The following is a 12,542-nucleotide window of genomic DNA, read 5'->3' as shown; positions in this document are numbered from 1 at the left end:
TAATATGTCTTCAGTAAATACTTTTTGGAAGTTTACCACCAAGTTTTTGACACCATGTTTTTCTAAAGAAAGACAATTCTAACACTGTAATGAATAAGCGTTACTGTGACATAATAAAAAAAAATACCTGAGGGGGGCTGGGGAGAAGGGTGGTTAAGAGGACTAGAGTTTAGTTCCTAACACCACTGGGTGGCTCATATCCACCTGTAACTTGAGCCCTCCTCTACCTGCCACAGACAGCTAGCTACGCTTCTGTATACATACCCATATAAGCATACACATAATTAAAAGTAAAAATACATCTTTCAAAAAAATATGTTCTTTCTAGTTCCTGGCATAAATCTAAAAATCTTTGAAATTTCTTATGTGACAGAGAATCTATGGCAGGCTGGCGACCTGAATCTTTTAGCTTCAGCAAGCAGCAAGCAGTCTTCACCAGAAGACCGAGCTATGACTTCTAAGGAGACAACAGGGGCTAGAGATTGTGTTCAATGACCAGTGGCCACTGTGTAAGCCCTACACAACGAAACTCCCATAACCCACCCACTTTCTGAGTCACTGAACGCAGTCATGTGTAGCAATGGTGACACGCCCGGCTCACAGGGAGGGAAGCCCCTTCTGGACCTCCACCTACAGACTTCAGCTGGCTGTGGATTTGTATGCTTTAGAAAAACAACAACAAAGAACAACCGAACAACAAAAACCCTGGTAACAGAAGTAGTTGACTAGAGTCAGAAGGCCCGAGTTACTGAACCTGAGGGAAGGCAGAGTCTAGGAAGCCCCGACTGCACACCCAAGCTGGGCAGGATGGGGCTGCTTGCTATTGTCATCTGAACTGGGGCAGTCTTATGGGTCTGAATCCTTAACCGTGCCAACGCTGGCCCAGTTCGAGTCAGAACTGAACTGAATGGCAGGATACTCCATCAGCATGTGAAGAGCTGGAGAGCTAGTTAGTAAGAAGGAAAATAACACATTTGCTGTTAGAAGAGTTCCGAGAAAAAGCAATATTCAAAAGTTGTGCTCTAGGGCTGGTGAGATGGCTTAGTGGGTAAAAATGCTTGTCCAGCAAGCCGGACCATCTGAGCTTGACCCCAGGTTCCTTGACAGAATGAGAGAACCAACTTCTTTAAGGGAGAACCAACTCCTTTTAGGGAGAACCAACTCCTTTTAGGGAGAACCAACTCCTTTAAGGTATCCTCTGACCTCCACTGGCACACTGCGGCCTGTGTGAGCCTGCACTACCTCACACACACACCCCACATGGATTTTACAACATTTGATCTGATTTTGTAATCAGGAAGATTTTTGAAGGGTTAGGAAATATCAGCCAAAAGTTGAGTGTGGAGGCATGGTATCCAAATTCCCAGTAACAGGATGACAAAGGCAGAAGAATTCAAGATTATCGTCAGTTACACAGAGGTGGAGGCCGGCTGGGCTCCACAAAATACATCTCAAACCAAACCCAAACAAAGCAAAACCAGTGGAGGACGAGGAGTGTGGGCTGTGCAAGCACAAGGAACGGACCCTGATTCCAAGCATTCATGTGGGAAGTCAGCTGTGCGCAAGTGTCTGCACCCAAGTGCTGGGAATGGGGTGGGGAGCTCACTGGCCAGCCTAGATGAACGATAAACTCCAGGTTCAGGGAGAGACTAAGGTGGAGAGCCACAGAGGAGCACACCTGCTGCCAACCCCTGGGCTCTGTCCATCACCAGGTGTATACACACCTGCTGCCAACCCCTGGGCTCTGTCCATCACCAGGTGTATACACACCTGCTGCCAACCCCTGGGCTCTGTCCATCACCAGGTGTATACACACCTGCTGCCAACCCCTGGGCTCTGTCCATCACCAGGTGTATACACACCTGCTGCCAACCCCTGGGCTCTGTCCATCACCAGGTGTATACACACCTGCTGCCAACCCCTGGGCTCTGTCCATCACCAGGTGTATACACACCTGCTGCCAACCCCTGGGCTCTGTCCATCACCAGGTGTATACACACCTGCTGCCAACCCCTGGGCTCTGTCCATCACCAGGTGTATACACACCTGCTGCCAACCCCTGGGCTCTGTCCATCACCAGGTGTATACACACCCGCTGCCAACCCCTGGGCTCTGTCCATCACCAGGTGTATACACACCCGCTGCCAACCCCTGGGCTCTGTCCATCACCAGGTGTATACACACCCGCTGCCAACCCCTGGGCTCTGTCCATCACCAGGTGTATACACACCCGCTGCCAACCCCTGGGCTCTGTCCATCACCAGGTGTATACACACCCGCTGCCAACCCCTGGGCTCTGTCCATCACCAGGTATATACACACCCGCCCCCGTTCCCCAAAAAAGTTAGAAAGAAGTCAGTAAAGGCAATTATATTGCTTACTAGGTAAATTATGTTATAGGGGAATAACAATTAAAAAAAAAACCTCTTAAGTATTTAACTGTAATTAAACCAGAAAGCAAGAGTTTCTGCGGCACACGCCAGGCAAACATGAAGGCTATTTTAAGGCAGAGCGCAGACACCGAGATTCCTTCGCTGCATATGCCGCAAGCTGAGCACTGAAGACAATGCAGGTCCTGACAGCTATACTACTCTCTAAGAAACAAAGCTGCCGTGACGTCACTAGTTTCCGAACCTTACACCTGTACTGCCCTCCCTAGACGACAGGAGCAAGGACATGTTACCAGGAGCCCTGGAAACAGAGCTAGCAGTAGTCAGGCACAGTGGTTCATACTTGGAAAATCCTGGCACATGGGGGCTGAGCAGGAGGGCTGCTGTGAGCTCCAAGTCTTCCTGGGCTACAGAGTAAACCTTACTTTAAAAAAAGAAAAAATCATGAGATACAAAATAACACAAAAGAGAGAGCCGGGACACAGTGGCAGAAGACAAGCATCTGTGAAGCTTGGGTTCCATCCCTGGTGCCACCAAAACAAGAGAAACAGAGAAAGACTTTAAAGCTTAAAAAGGGGGGGGGGAATACAAAATATCCTATGAATTCCTTTTCCTTACCTTATTAATTCTTATATGAAATAATTTTGATTGCGTCATATTAAATCAAATATATTACAATTAATTTCATCTATTTCTATTATTTTTTAATATGGCTACCACAAAATTTTATGCTACCTCACCTAGCTCACATTATAGTTTCACTGTATAGAAAGCAGAGCCCGAGATGCTATAGATGGCGCCACGGTCAGTGTCAGTATCTTAAAATATGTAAGTGAGCTGTGGATGGAGAGAATGGGAGCCCAGATAAGAAGTGACGGGTCCAGGTAACAGACGCCGAGAGCAGAGGCTAAGGAACCCTCAGCAGCTAGTACTACAGAACTTAAGTACTGCCTCCATACGCCAATACAGTGAAAAGCACCCCATCTTTCCTTCAACAACTAACCATGGCCCCGAGACTGACTCCTTAGTGCTCTGCCTACTCCATACTCACCCCCAGGGACTACGCTCACCGCTGAAGTTTCAGCCATCAGTCAGCCCATCAGTTCTCAATAATCGCATGAACCACTTTCCTGGACTTCATTCAACCACACGCAATAGGTTTAAGCACTTACACACCTCAAGGAGACAGTCTTCCATGAGAACTGCTCTAGACTTCACGGCTGTTGTTTTACTGACATTTTCTTAGTCACAGCCTCGGTTACTTCTTCTCCCCCACATTCAATCAGCAGGAATTATGGCTTGTCCTCTGGCATCTGGCCACTGCCATCAGCACTACCCTGACTTCGAACACCTTCACTGAGCTGGGGTAATCGTCTCCTAGCTGGCTTGGCTGTTTTCTCCATCCAATTCCTTTGTCTTCCTTTTTCACACCCCTGCTTGTCACCTTCCTGAAACATAACCCCCGGTTATAACAATATCTACCCCAAAAAGTCCTCAAACGCTCACCTGCCCACTGAGGAAAATCTAAACTCTACATTCAGACACTCCACTGCCTGGCTTCTATCTACCCTCTAAGCTCAGACTCCATTAGCCCGGCCACTATCCCAACAGTGACCCACGAAAACCAACTCCCACCTGCTCTCTCTTGGGTCCTCTGAGGTACAAAGGAAATCTGTGCACAACTGTAGTGCAAAGGGCACAGGCACAATGCAAGAACCACGTTAGCGAGCAACTCTTGCATACGACCTTAAGGCACAAAGGAGTTTCTGAGAACATGATAACAATGTATTAGAAACAGGAAATAACCTATGAATAGCTAGAATTTTAAAAGGATGACATTTAAAACCTAAGCAATGTGGAAATCATAAACAAGGGTATAAAAGTGAAAAAAACCTGCCCCTTCTAAAAGATCTCTATTTCAGCTGGGAAGAGGTAACTAGTTTCTAAATACTCCGCCTCACTGTAACCCAGGGCTTCAGGACTACGTGCTGTGACCTGAGCTCCTTTATCTAAGTCTGCACACCTTTACATCTGCAAATGCCTACCAGAGGCCTAACCCAGCACGGAAAATCACCGCATTGTAACTCAGAACTGTGTTTCCCCCACAGACTCACCCCTTCCTTCTCTTCATCTGTGAACAGCATCACTACCTAGTCTCCAGGACTGGAATGTCAGTTAGATGACTCTCGCTCCTAGCTCACTGCTGTTCTCATCCGTCTTCCTCACCACCTTTCCACAATTCCAGCCTTCTCTCCAACAACACGACCTAACTACAGCCCTACTCTGGATCCCACTCTGATTAATTTCTCAAATGCATTATCCCCTCTCCTTTTATAACTTTGTCCTGGTTTGAAAAATCAAATTATCACCAAAAAGATTCGGCATATACATATTATTCTGTTATTGTCCTCTCTGCTAGAGATGCATCATGGATAGTTGTCATATAAATAACGAACAAAGATAACTTATTCTTTTTCTAATGTCAGTAACTTTTTAAGTGACTAAAAAGAATACTGACATATCTTACTTATTCTGTTATGCACCACGTTGCTATATTTTCCCCTTTTTTTTTTTGCTGCTATACTATTGCCTTAGGATCTTTAAATGGGGCTAGTGAGATGCCTTAGCGATTAAGAATGCTTACTGCTCTTCAGTAGTTCCCAGTACCTACATGGAGGTTTATAACCATCTGTAACTCCAGTTCCAGGGAACCCAGCACCCTCTTCTCACCTCCGCAGGCACCAGGCAAACACTCAGTGCACTTACATGTATGCAGGCAAACACACACATACTTAAAAATAAATGTTAAAAAAAAAGAACTTTAAGTATGAATAGGTCAGATGCTCAGTGGGTAAGGACACCTGCTGTCACACCTGTGACCTGAGAGTAATCACTGGGACCCACACGTCCAGCAGGGTGTCTTCTGACCTCCATACATGTGCCACAGTGTATACACAGGCATACATGCATGTACAGAAAATACATTTTTAAATCTAATTTTAAAATCCTTCGAGAAAAGACACTTTAAGTCTGCATGTATATTATTATCACTTTTACTATGAAAAGGTCCATGGTGGGATTGCTGAAATTACACAGTACCGTCTCTGTCTCATTAAACTGTCACTGGCCGCTGTAATTAATCATGCCCCCACCAGCAAGCTTTCCAATTGCTACATGACATCACTTGATTCTGCCAACGTCATGAGTCAAAGGGGGTATCTGGTCTTAACTTGGATTTCTCCAAGTCAAAAGCAGACCACGCCATCTGTAGGTTGCTTCTTTTTATTTCCTCTGCTCACTTTTCTATTGGGCCATTATCTTATTCATCAATACAGTAAGTCTGGCTGATAATTTCTTCAATCTTATATATTTAATTCAAAAAGTATATGAAACTAGAACCTATGAAAACAAAGACTACTGCAAGAACCAAATACAAAGGCAGGGCCCAAATGTAGTCCAGTGGCAGAGTCCTTGCTTCACACACACACACACACACACACACACACACACACATTATAAACCACTGGATGATAACAAAAGTCAGAACAGTGTTGGGGGGGTGGTAGGGGAGGAGCTACACTGGAAACCTGAATGCTTAGAGACATTCTACATTCTACAGACTGATTTAGGTGGGAGTTACATGAGCAAAAACTCACCTAATTGTACACTTAACATTAGTAGAGCTTATTACACTTAATTAAAATTTAAAGGTCATTTCCCCTCAGAAATAGGAACAAGAAATGGCTTCCTTTTGGCATTAACAGACGGCAAAAACGCCACTGTCTTGCTATTTGCCAAGAAGGGGAAAAGTCATCTTCAATGATTCTCCATTACCCAGAGCATGCCTAAACCATTCAACAACTGGCTCCAACCTACCTTTCGTTCTACACGTCCCCAACCTTTGTAACAAATGCCTTGCACTGTGTGTGGTGTCCAGAAGAACTCATGTGGGTGTGTGCACACGTGCAAGGAGGCTGGAGGTCAGCAGAGCCTTCCTCCGTCACTCTCAGCCTGATTCTTTGACTCAGGGGCTCTCACTGAACACACTCATCGAGACGACTAGACTGGATGACTACACCGCCGAGCCCGACTTTTACATGGCGCCTACCAGCTGAACCATCACCTCACGCCCTCATCTCTTTAAGGAGTTTTAAGGTAGTTCCTAATGGCTGGTTCTGTCTCGGGTTTTAGGTCTGAGAAATGTCACCTCGTCAGATCAACTTTTCCTGATGCACCTATTTCATGCAGTCTCTCTCCCTGTGCGTCACAAACCGAGATAATCATGTTCACCCTGAGTTTTCCTCTTCATGTCCTGTTAATCCCCACTTTAACAAAAGCTTTAAGAGCACTGGGAACTTTCCCACAGGAATTCAATGCTACATTAATGGGGTCTTTGAGGTAGGGAACAAGGGAAAATTTAAGAAAGCGGGTCATTTATTTAAAACAAAAATACACACTACCCACCACATTCTGGGGATGTTAAAAACTTACAGGAGGCTGGTGAGCGGGTCAGAGGACTGTTAAAAACGTACAGTCCTAGGCGGCTGGTGAGCGGGCTCAGCTGGTAAAGTGCCTACCCAAAGCATGGGGGCCAGAGTTCAGACCCACTGGGCACACACAAAAGTCAGGCATGGTAAGCACATCTGTCAGCTCAGTTCTGGAGAGGAGAAACAAGATCCTTAGAGCTCACCAGTCACTAGCCGAGGAAGCTCCAGGTCCAGTGAGACTTTGTCTCCTGAGGTAGAAAGCATTAGATGGAGACATCTGACATCGACCTCTGGCCTCTGCAAGCATGCACATGGGCACTGGAATTTGCACAGGCACGCGCACACAAACTTAAGGGCTGTAAGACAAAAGAGTGAGCCTACCCTCTGAAAGCTTTTCAAGAGATTCCTAACTGCAGATGGCAGCTCATGCCTGCAACCTCAGCACTCAGTAGGTAGGAGGGCTACTGAAAATTCCAGGCCAGCCTGGGCTACAGAGAGAGACCTGTCTGGAAATAAAACAAAAGGAAAAGACAAAAAGCAAAGCAAAGCAAACAAAAGGGGCTCCCCTCAGACAGCTGTGGGAAGGGTAAACTAAATGCTAAAGCAAAGGAAGGTGGGGGACAATAAAAGCCACCAATGGAAGCAGAAGTCCATCTGAAGTTAAGACTTGGAGGCTACAATGTGAGTAGGTAAAGAATAAGGGAGAGCGAACAAAAGACAGAGGAGTGGGCCACCAAGATAAGACAGGAAGATAAAATAATGCAACGAGAAGAAACAGTATGGCCACGGGGAAATCAATATTATAAAGCAAGGGAGACTGGAGCTAGGGAAGAGTCTATGGTGGACTGAGCTAGGGAAGAGTCTATGGTGGACTGAGTTAGGGAAGAGTCTATGGTGGGCTGGGATGAACATTAGGCAACTGGGAGCCTCTGCGGGTCTTCAAGTCAGCATTAGTAAAAGAAATTACTCTGGTAAGTATTTGCTGGGTGGACTGGAAAGAAAGAAAAGCAAGAACTCTGAAGCTTGGTTAAGAGGCTAACGCAATAGACTGTGTACAAAATAAGATCCTAAACTAAGGTTTAATATGACAGAAGCCACAGCTATGTCAAACATTAACTCTGACTGTAGTCAAAAGACCTAGGCGTAAATCTTAGGTGTAGATTTTACTTATTATTTATTTGAGACAAAGTCTCAAAGTTCAGACTGGCTTCAAACTCACTGTATGTCTGAACTGATATGTACCTCCACCTCTAAGTGTTAGGATTACAGGCATGAGCCACTATGCCTGACTCTTAGGTCTAGATTTAACAGCTCTTGTCAGGCTCGTTTTAATAGCATTATCAAGATATAAGTCGCAAACTACAGAACTGACTCACTCAAAAGTGTACACCCTACCAGTTTTCAGCATGCTCTCGGTCATGCATCCATTACTGCATGACCACAAGTGTTATGAGAACATTTACACTACTCTAAAAGAGAAACTTCATTCCTTGGGGTTGGAATATATGTAGCTCAGTCAGTAGACTGCTCACCTAGTATGCAAAAGGCCTTGAGTTCAATCTCCAGTACTGCATAAAACCAGTTAGGGTGGGATTTACCCGTAATCCTAGCACTCAGTAGGTGAAGGCAGGAATATCAGAAGTTTAAGGTCATCCTTAGCTACAAAGTTGAGTTTGAGGCCAGCCTAGGGGACATGAGACCATGTTCATGTTTCAAAAACAAAACGAAACCCTGTGTGGTGGTGCGCACCTTTAACTTCAGTGCTCAGGATGCAGAGACAGGTAGAGCTCTCTGAGTTCAAGGCCAGCCCATACTACACAGTGAGCTCCAGGACAGCCAGGGACACAGTGAAAACCTGTTTCAAACAACTAAAACCAAAGCAAAACAATATTTGTAACAAAAGCCAACACAGAACCCCATCCCTTTAATCTCATCTCTCCAGACTGGAACACATTAGTCTCCTTCCTGTCTCTTTAGAGTTGCTTGTCCTGGACATTTTTCACATGAATGGTGTCACGCCATGTGGTCCTTTGTGACTGGCTCTTTACTGAGCATGTTTCCAAGATGCAATAGCATAAAATATATCGGCACTTTACTTACAGTTATTGAAAAAAAGATATGTATGTTTATGTATCCATGCATCAGCCTGTGGAAATGTGAGCTATTTTCATTTTTTACCTCTTTCTCCAGCCCCTCAATATATATACATGCTTTGTGCAATAAACACTGGGTTATTATTATCTTGTCTTTTGATTGTATTTCTAGTTACACAAGCTTAAGAGAATATTTTACAGCCTCACATCTTTTCCTTCCCGTTCAGCCTGTCTGTACTGTTACCCCAAGTTAACAGTAAGAGGGAAATTCTGTCATCTCCTAGACCCCTCTCACATTATGGACACTGGCATTACTAGCATTAAGGTATCTTTTTCTCATAAGCCCTGATATAACATACCATTATAACTCAGAAATAATTTATACAACCCAGTTTTCGAAAATGCCACCCACCCATTTTTGTTTGAGACTCAATATAGACAAGCTGCCTAAGCTAGTTCTCTCTTTACATGGGTCCCAGGGTATCCAATTCAGGTTCTCTGGCTTGGCAGCAAACACCTCTCTTTACTCACTAAGCCACCTCACCGGTCCCCAAACTAAATGTTTAAAGGATAATTTTGTCTTTCACAAAATCTCTTTATATACTTACTCAGCAGTTCTAGAAGGTAAACACTATAAAACAGTATATATATGCCTGTACTTACTGATTTGGATTTTAATTTTTATACCAAGACTTCTATAAGACAGAATTCTGTTAACTAATTTCTATTCTGTTTCTTGCTCACCGAGGTGGAGTAAAAAACACTAATAAGACGTTACTCCTTTTCCACTACTAAACTATAATTACTTCGAACCCAGAGATGCCAAACAAGGAAGGTCCTTCCGGTTTGAGGCTTTCATTGCTCCTCTAACCTGGCAGGCCTAGGTTTGGTGTAATTTTAATAAAAAGCTGTGGTTGATGCGGCAGAACACCAGGAACCAACAAGTAGACCACTTACAACCGTGAAAGAGCAAACTATGCAAGGAGGTGACGCTAGACAGACTTGAGCAGTCCGATGGTCCTGTCTCAAGAACTTTTGTTGTTGTTTAGGAACAGTGGCAGAAGGCTCTTTTGAACAGCAACGTCTGCACTTTTTAAAGGACAAGACACTGAAAAGCGTGGTAGTACAACCCTTGATGCTAACAGGAATGTGGACACTAAGGGACCTCTGAAAACACAAGGACGAGGACAGGATAGAGAAACACAGAGGTCAGATTGTGTCGGGAAGAGAGACGTCCCAGCCTGGTGGGGCGAGGGGGGAGTGGAAACACTGTCCCCGGACAGCGCGGGAGGGAAAGGCGGCCCGAGTCGCCGCGGGTGGGGCTTCGCCGCTCAGCCTCACCCGGGCGAGCCGTAGCCGAGGCCGGGGAGAAGGCCGAGTGTGGTCAGCCCGCCCATCCCTGGTGCTGGCACAGAAATCCGACTCGCTGGGCAAGCCGGAAGGAGTCCTTCCAGGGACCGGGTCTCAAAGCAACAAGTTGCCCGTGCGGCTCCCGGAGAGGCTGCAGCGGGAACACAAGACCCGGTGCGGCAGACCCGCGGCCTTCCAATCTCAGCCCTGACCCCTCCGCACTCACTCCGCCACACGACGCTCTTCAGCCCCCGCTCCGTCACTGGTGGCGCCATCTTCCCCAAGCCGTGGAGCTGCAGCCACCGTCTGCCACTCGCAACCTACTTCGGCCCTGGAACCTGCGCTCGGGGGCGGGCCCTTCCCCTCGCGGCGGGGAAGGCTCCGCCCCCTTCGCGGACCGCGCCCTCTGGCGACGTCACATGCGTCAACACGGGCGTGCCCAGGCTGCTCCTGGACTGAGGCTGCGTAGTGTGGGCGGACTCTGTGAGCAGGCTGGCGCCCCCTGGCGGAAACCAAAGTTCAGTGTCCACCTAGGCATCGGAAAACAAAAGGATGTGAACACGATTTGTGCAATTATGAATTTATTTATATATGCATACATATAAACTATATAGATATAGTTTTTTGTATTATGTATGTGTGCACACGTGTACATGCCCAGGCTCGCTCGTGAAGGTCAGAAGAGCTCATCTTCCACATTGTGGGTCTTGGGACTCTGTTGTCCTTGAGGAAACAGGTATTTCTTTGCACATACCTAGGCGCAGGTCTGAAATGCTCTGAAGTTTTGCTCAGTGTCCAGGTAGCCAGACATGAGAGGAAGTCAGTCCCGAGATCTTATGTAACAAGTGCATGGTATGTTGCAAGGCAGTTTGCCTGTTTGGGACCAGTATCTTTGGCAGGCAGATTGTTACACCAAGCAAGAGCCACCATCCATTGCGACTCTCCTGAGCCCCCGAGTCAGAACGTGACCTAATCTCTTCTGGGTCGTAAATGTGACCTAATCTCTTCTGGGTCGTACTTAGGAACATCTTTATGGAAGCAGAATGGGGACTGAGGGACAGCAGATAGTTCCAGGGTACCCTGGGCTTTGGGTTCCCCCAGAGCACCCTTTTGGTGACTTGGTCTGCATAGTTGTTAACTTGAATTTGGGGGGCTTTGATCTTTTGATATCCTTGCCGATGTATTATGGCCAGTTCACAGATCTGACAGACAGATGCAAATGAACAATTTCATGCTTATTTTTAATAGTCTTTCCCTCTGTTTATCTGTCCATGAGCATAAACTGGCAAATCTTCTGTCTGTGTAGATGTTCACCTTTTTTTTTCCCCAACCCATCTTCTTCTTTTAAGATGTATTTATGCATTATGTATGCAGTAGTCTGTGTGCAAGCCAGAAGAGAGCACCAGATCTCATCATAAATGGTTGTGAGCCATCATGTGGTTGCTGGATATTGAACTCAGGACCTCTGGAACAGCAGCCAGTGCTCTTAACCACTGAGCCATCTCTCTCCGTCCCTCTTCAGTCCATCTTAAAGCCTGTGTCAGAGAAATTACTTCTGTTCTCTGGGCAGATGTGTCCCTGCACAAGGTTTGTGCCCAAATGACCTCCTTCTGACCTGTGACCACTGCCATCCCCAAATATCTGGTTCTTTCTTGAATGAAGCTGCTGCCACCTGTGTAGAGATCACATCTCTGGTGATGAGAAGAATGTCTGTCAGGTGGGGACACAAACCTTGGATGATGTCTAGCATCTCTAGTGAGTCATAGGTGGGCTCCTAAGAGTCGTCTTGGTCTGGCAACAGGGTGGCAAGATTGATACCAATGATTAATCAAAAATCAATCTGTCCTTATCTAAAAGAAGGGTTTGGTACTGAGTCAGACAGGCATTAGAAACCCACAGATTGGTGGCATCTCTCGCAGGACGTCCATGGCATGTGGGGCTGTTATATTTAGAAACGTGTGAGCTTGTCAGTTCCTCTTACAAGAATCACAGTGGCTACCATGGCTCTTAAACAAGGGAGGCATCCAGAGGTTGCAGGATCCAGTCTCTTTGAGATGTAAGCTATTATCCTTTTAGACCCAGGGTCTAATCAGTACTCCCTTGGTAATGCTATTTCTTTCATGGATGTAAAGATGAAAGGGCTTGGAGACATCAGGGGGAGTTAAATCAGGGGCCTGTGCAAGTTTATTAAGGTCCTGTTCATGTTTCTCAGTCCACCCCCA

General features: G+C 46.0%; 1 protein-coding gene across 1 annotated transcript in view; it reads right to left on the bottom strand.

The window, feature by feature from the left end:
* Stxbp3 (syntaxin binding protein 3) overlaps positions 1 to 10,698 on the bottom strand; it is a 49,200-nt gene extending 38,502 nt beyond the window's left edge. Inside the window, exon 1 of the mRNA XM_048443532.3 lies at positions 10,547 to 10,698. Coding sequence (XP_048299489.2) covers positions 10,547 to 10,595 — 49 coding nt within the window. The 5' untranslated portion in view covers positions 10,596 to 10,698. The remainder of the gene's footprint in view (positions 1 to 10,546) is intronic.
* Between the last annotated feature and the right edge of the window lie 1,844 nt (positions 10,699 to 12,542).

This window comes from Myodes glareolus, chromosome 17 (genome assembly GCF_982192425.1).
Source record: "Myodes glareolus chromosome 17, mMyoGla1.1, whole genome shotgun sequence".
In the NCBI taxonomy this organism is placed as follows: domain Eukaryota; kingdom Metazoa; phylum Chordata; class Mammalia; order Rodentia; family Cricetidae; genus Myodes; species Myodes glareolus.
Note: the sequence above shows the minus strand (reverse complement) of the source record. Positions and strands in the feature narration are given on the sequence as shown.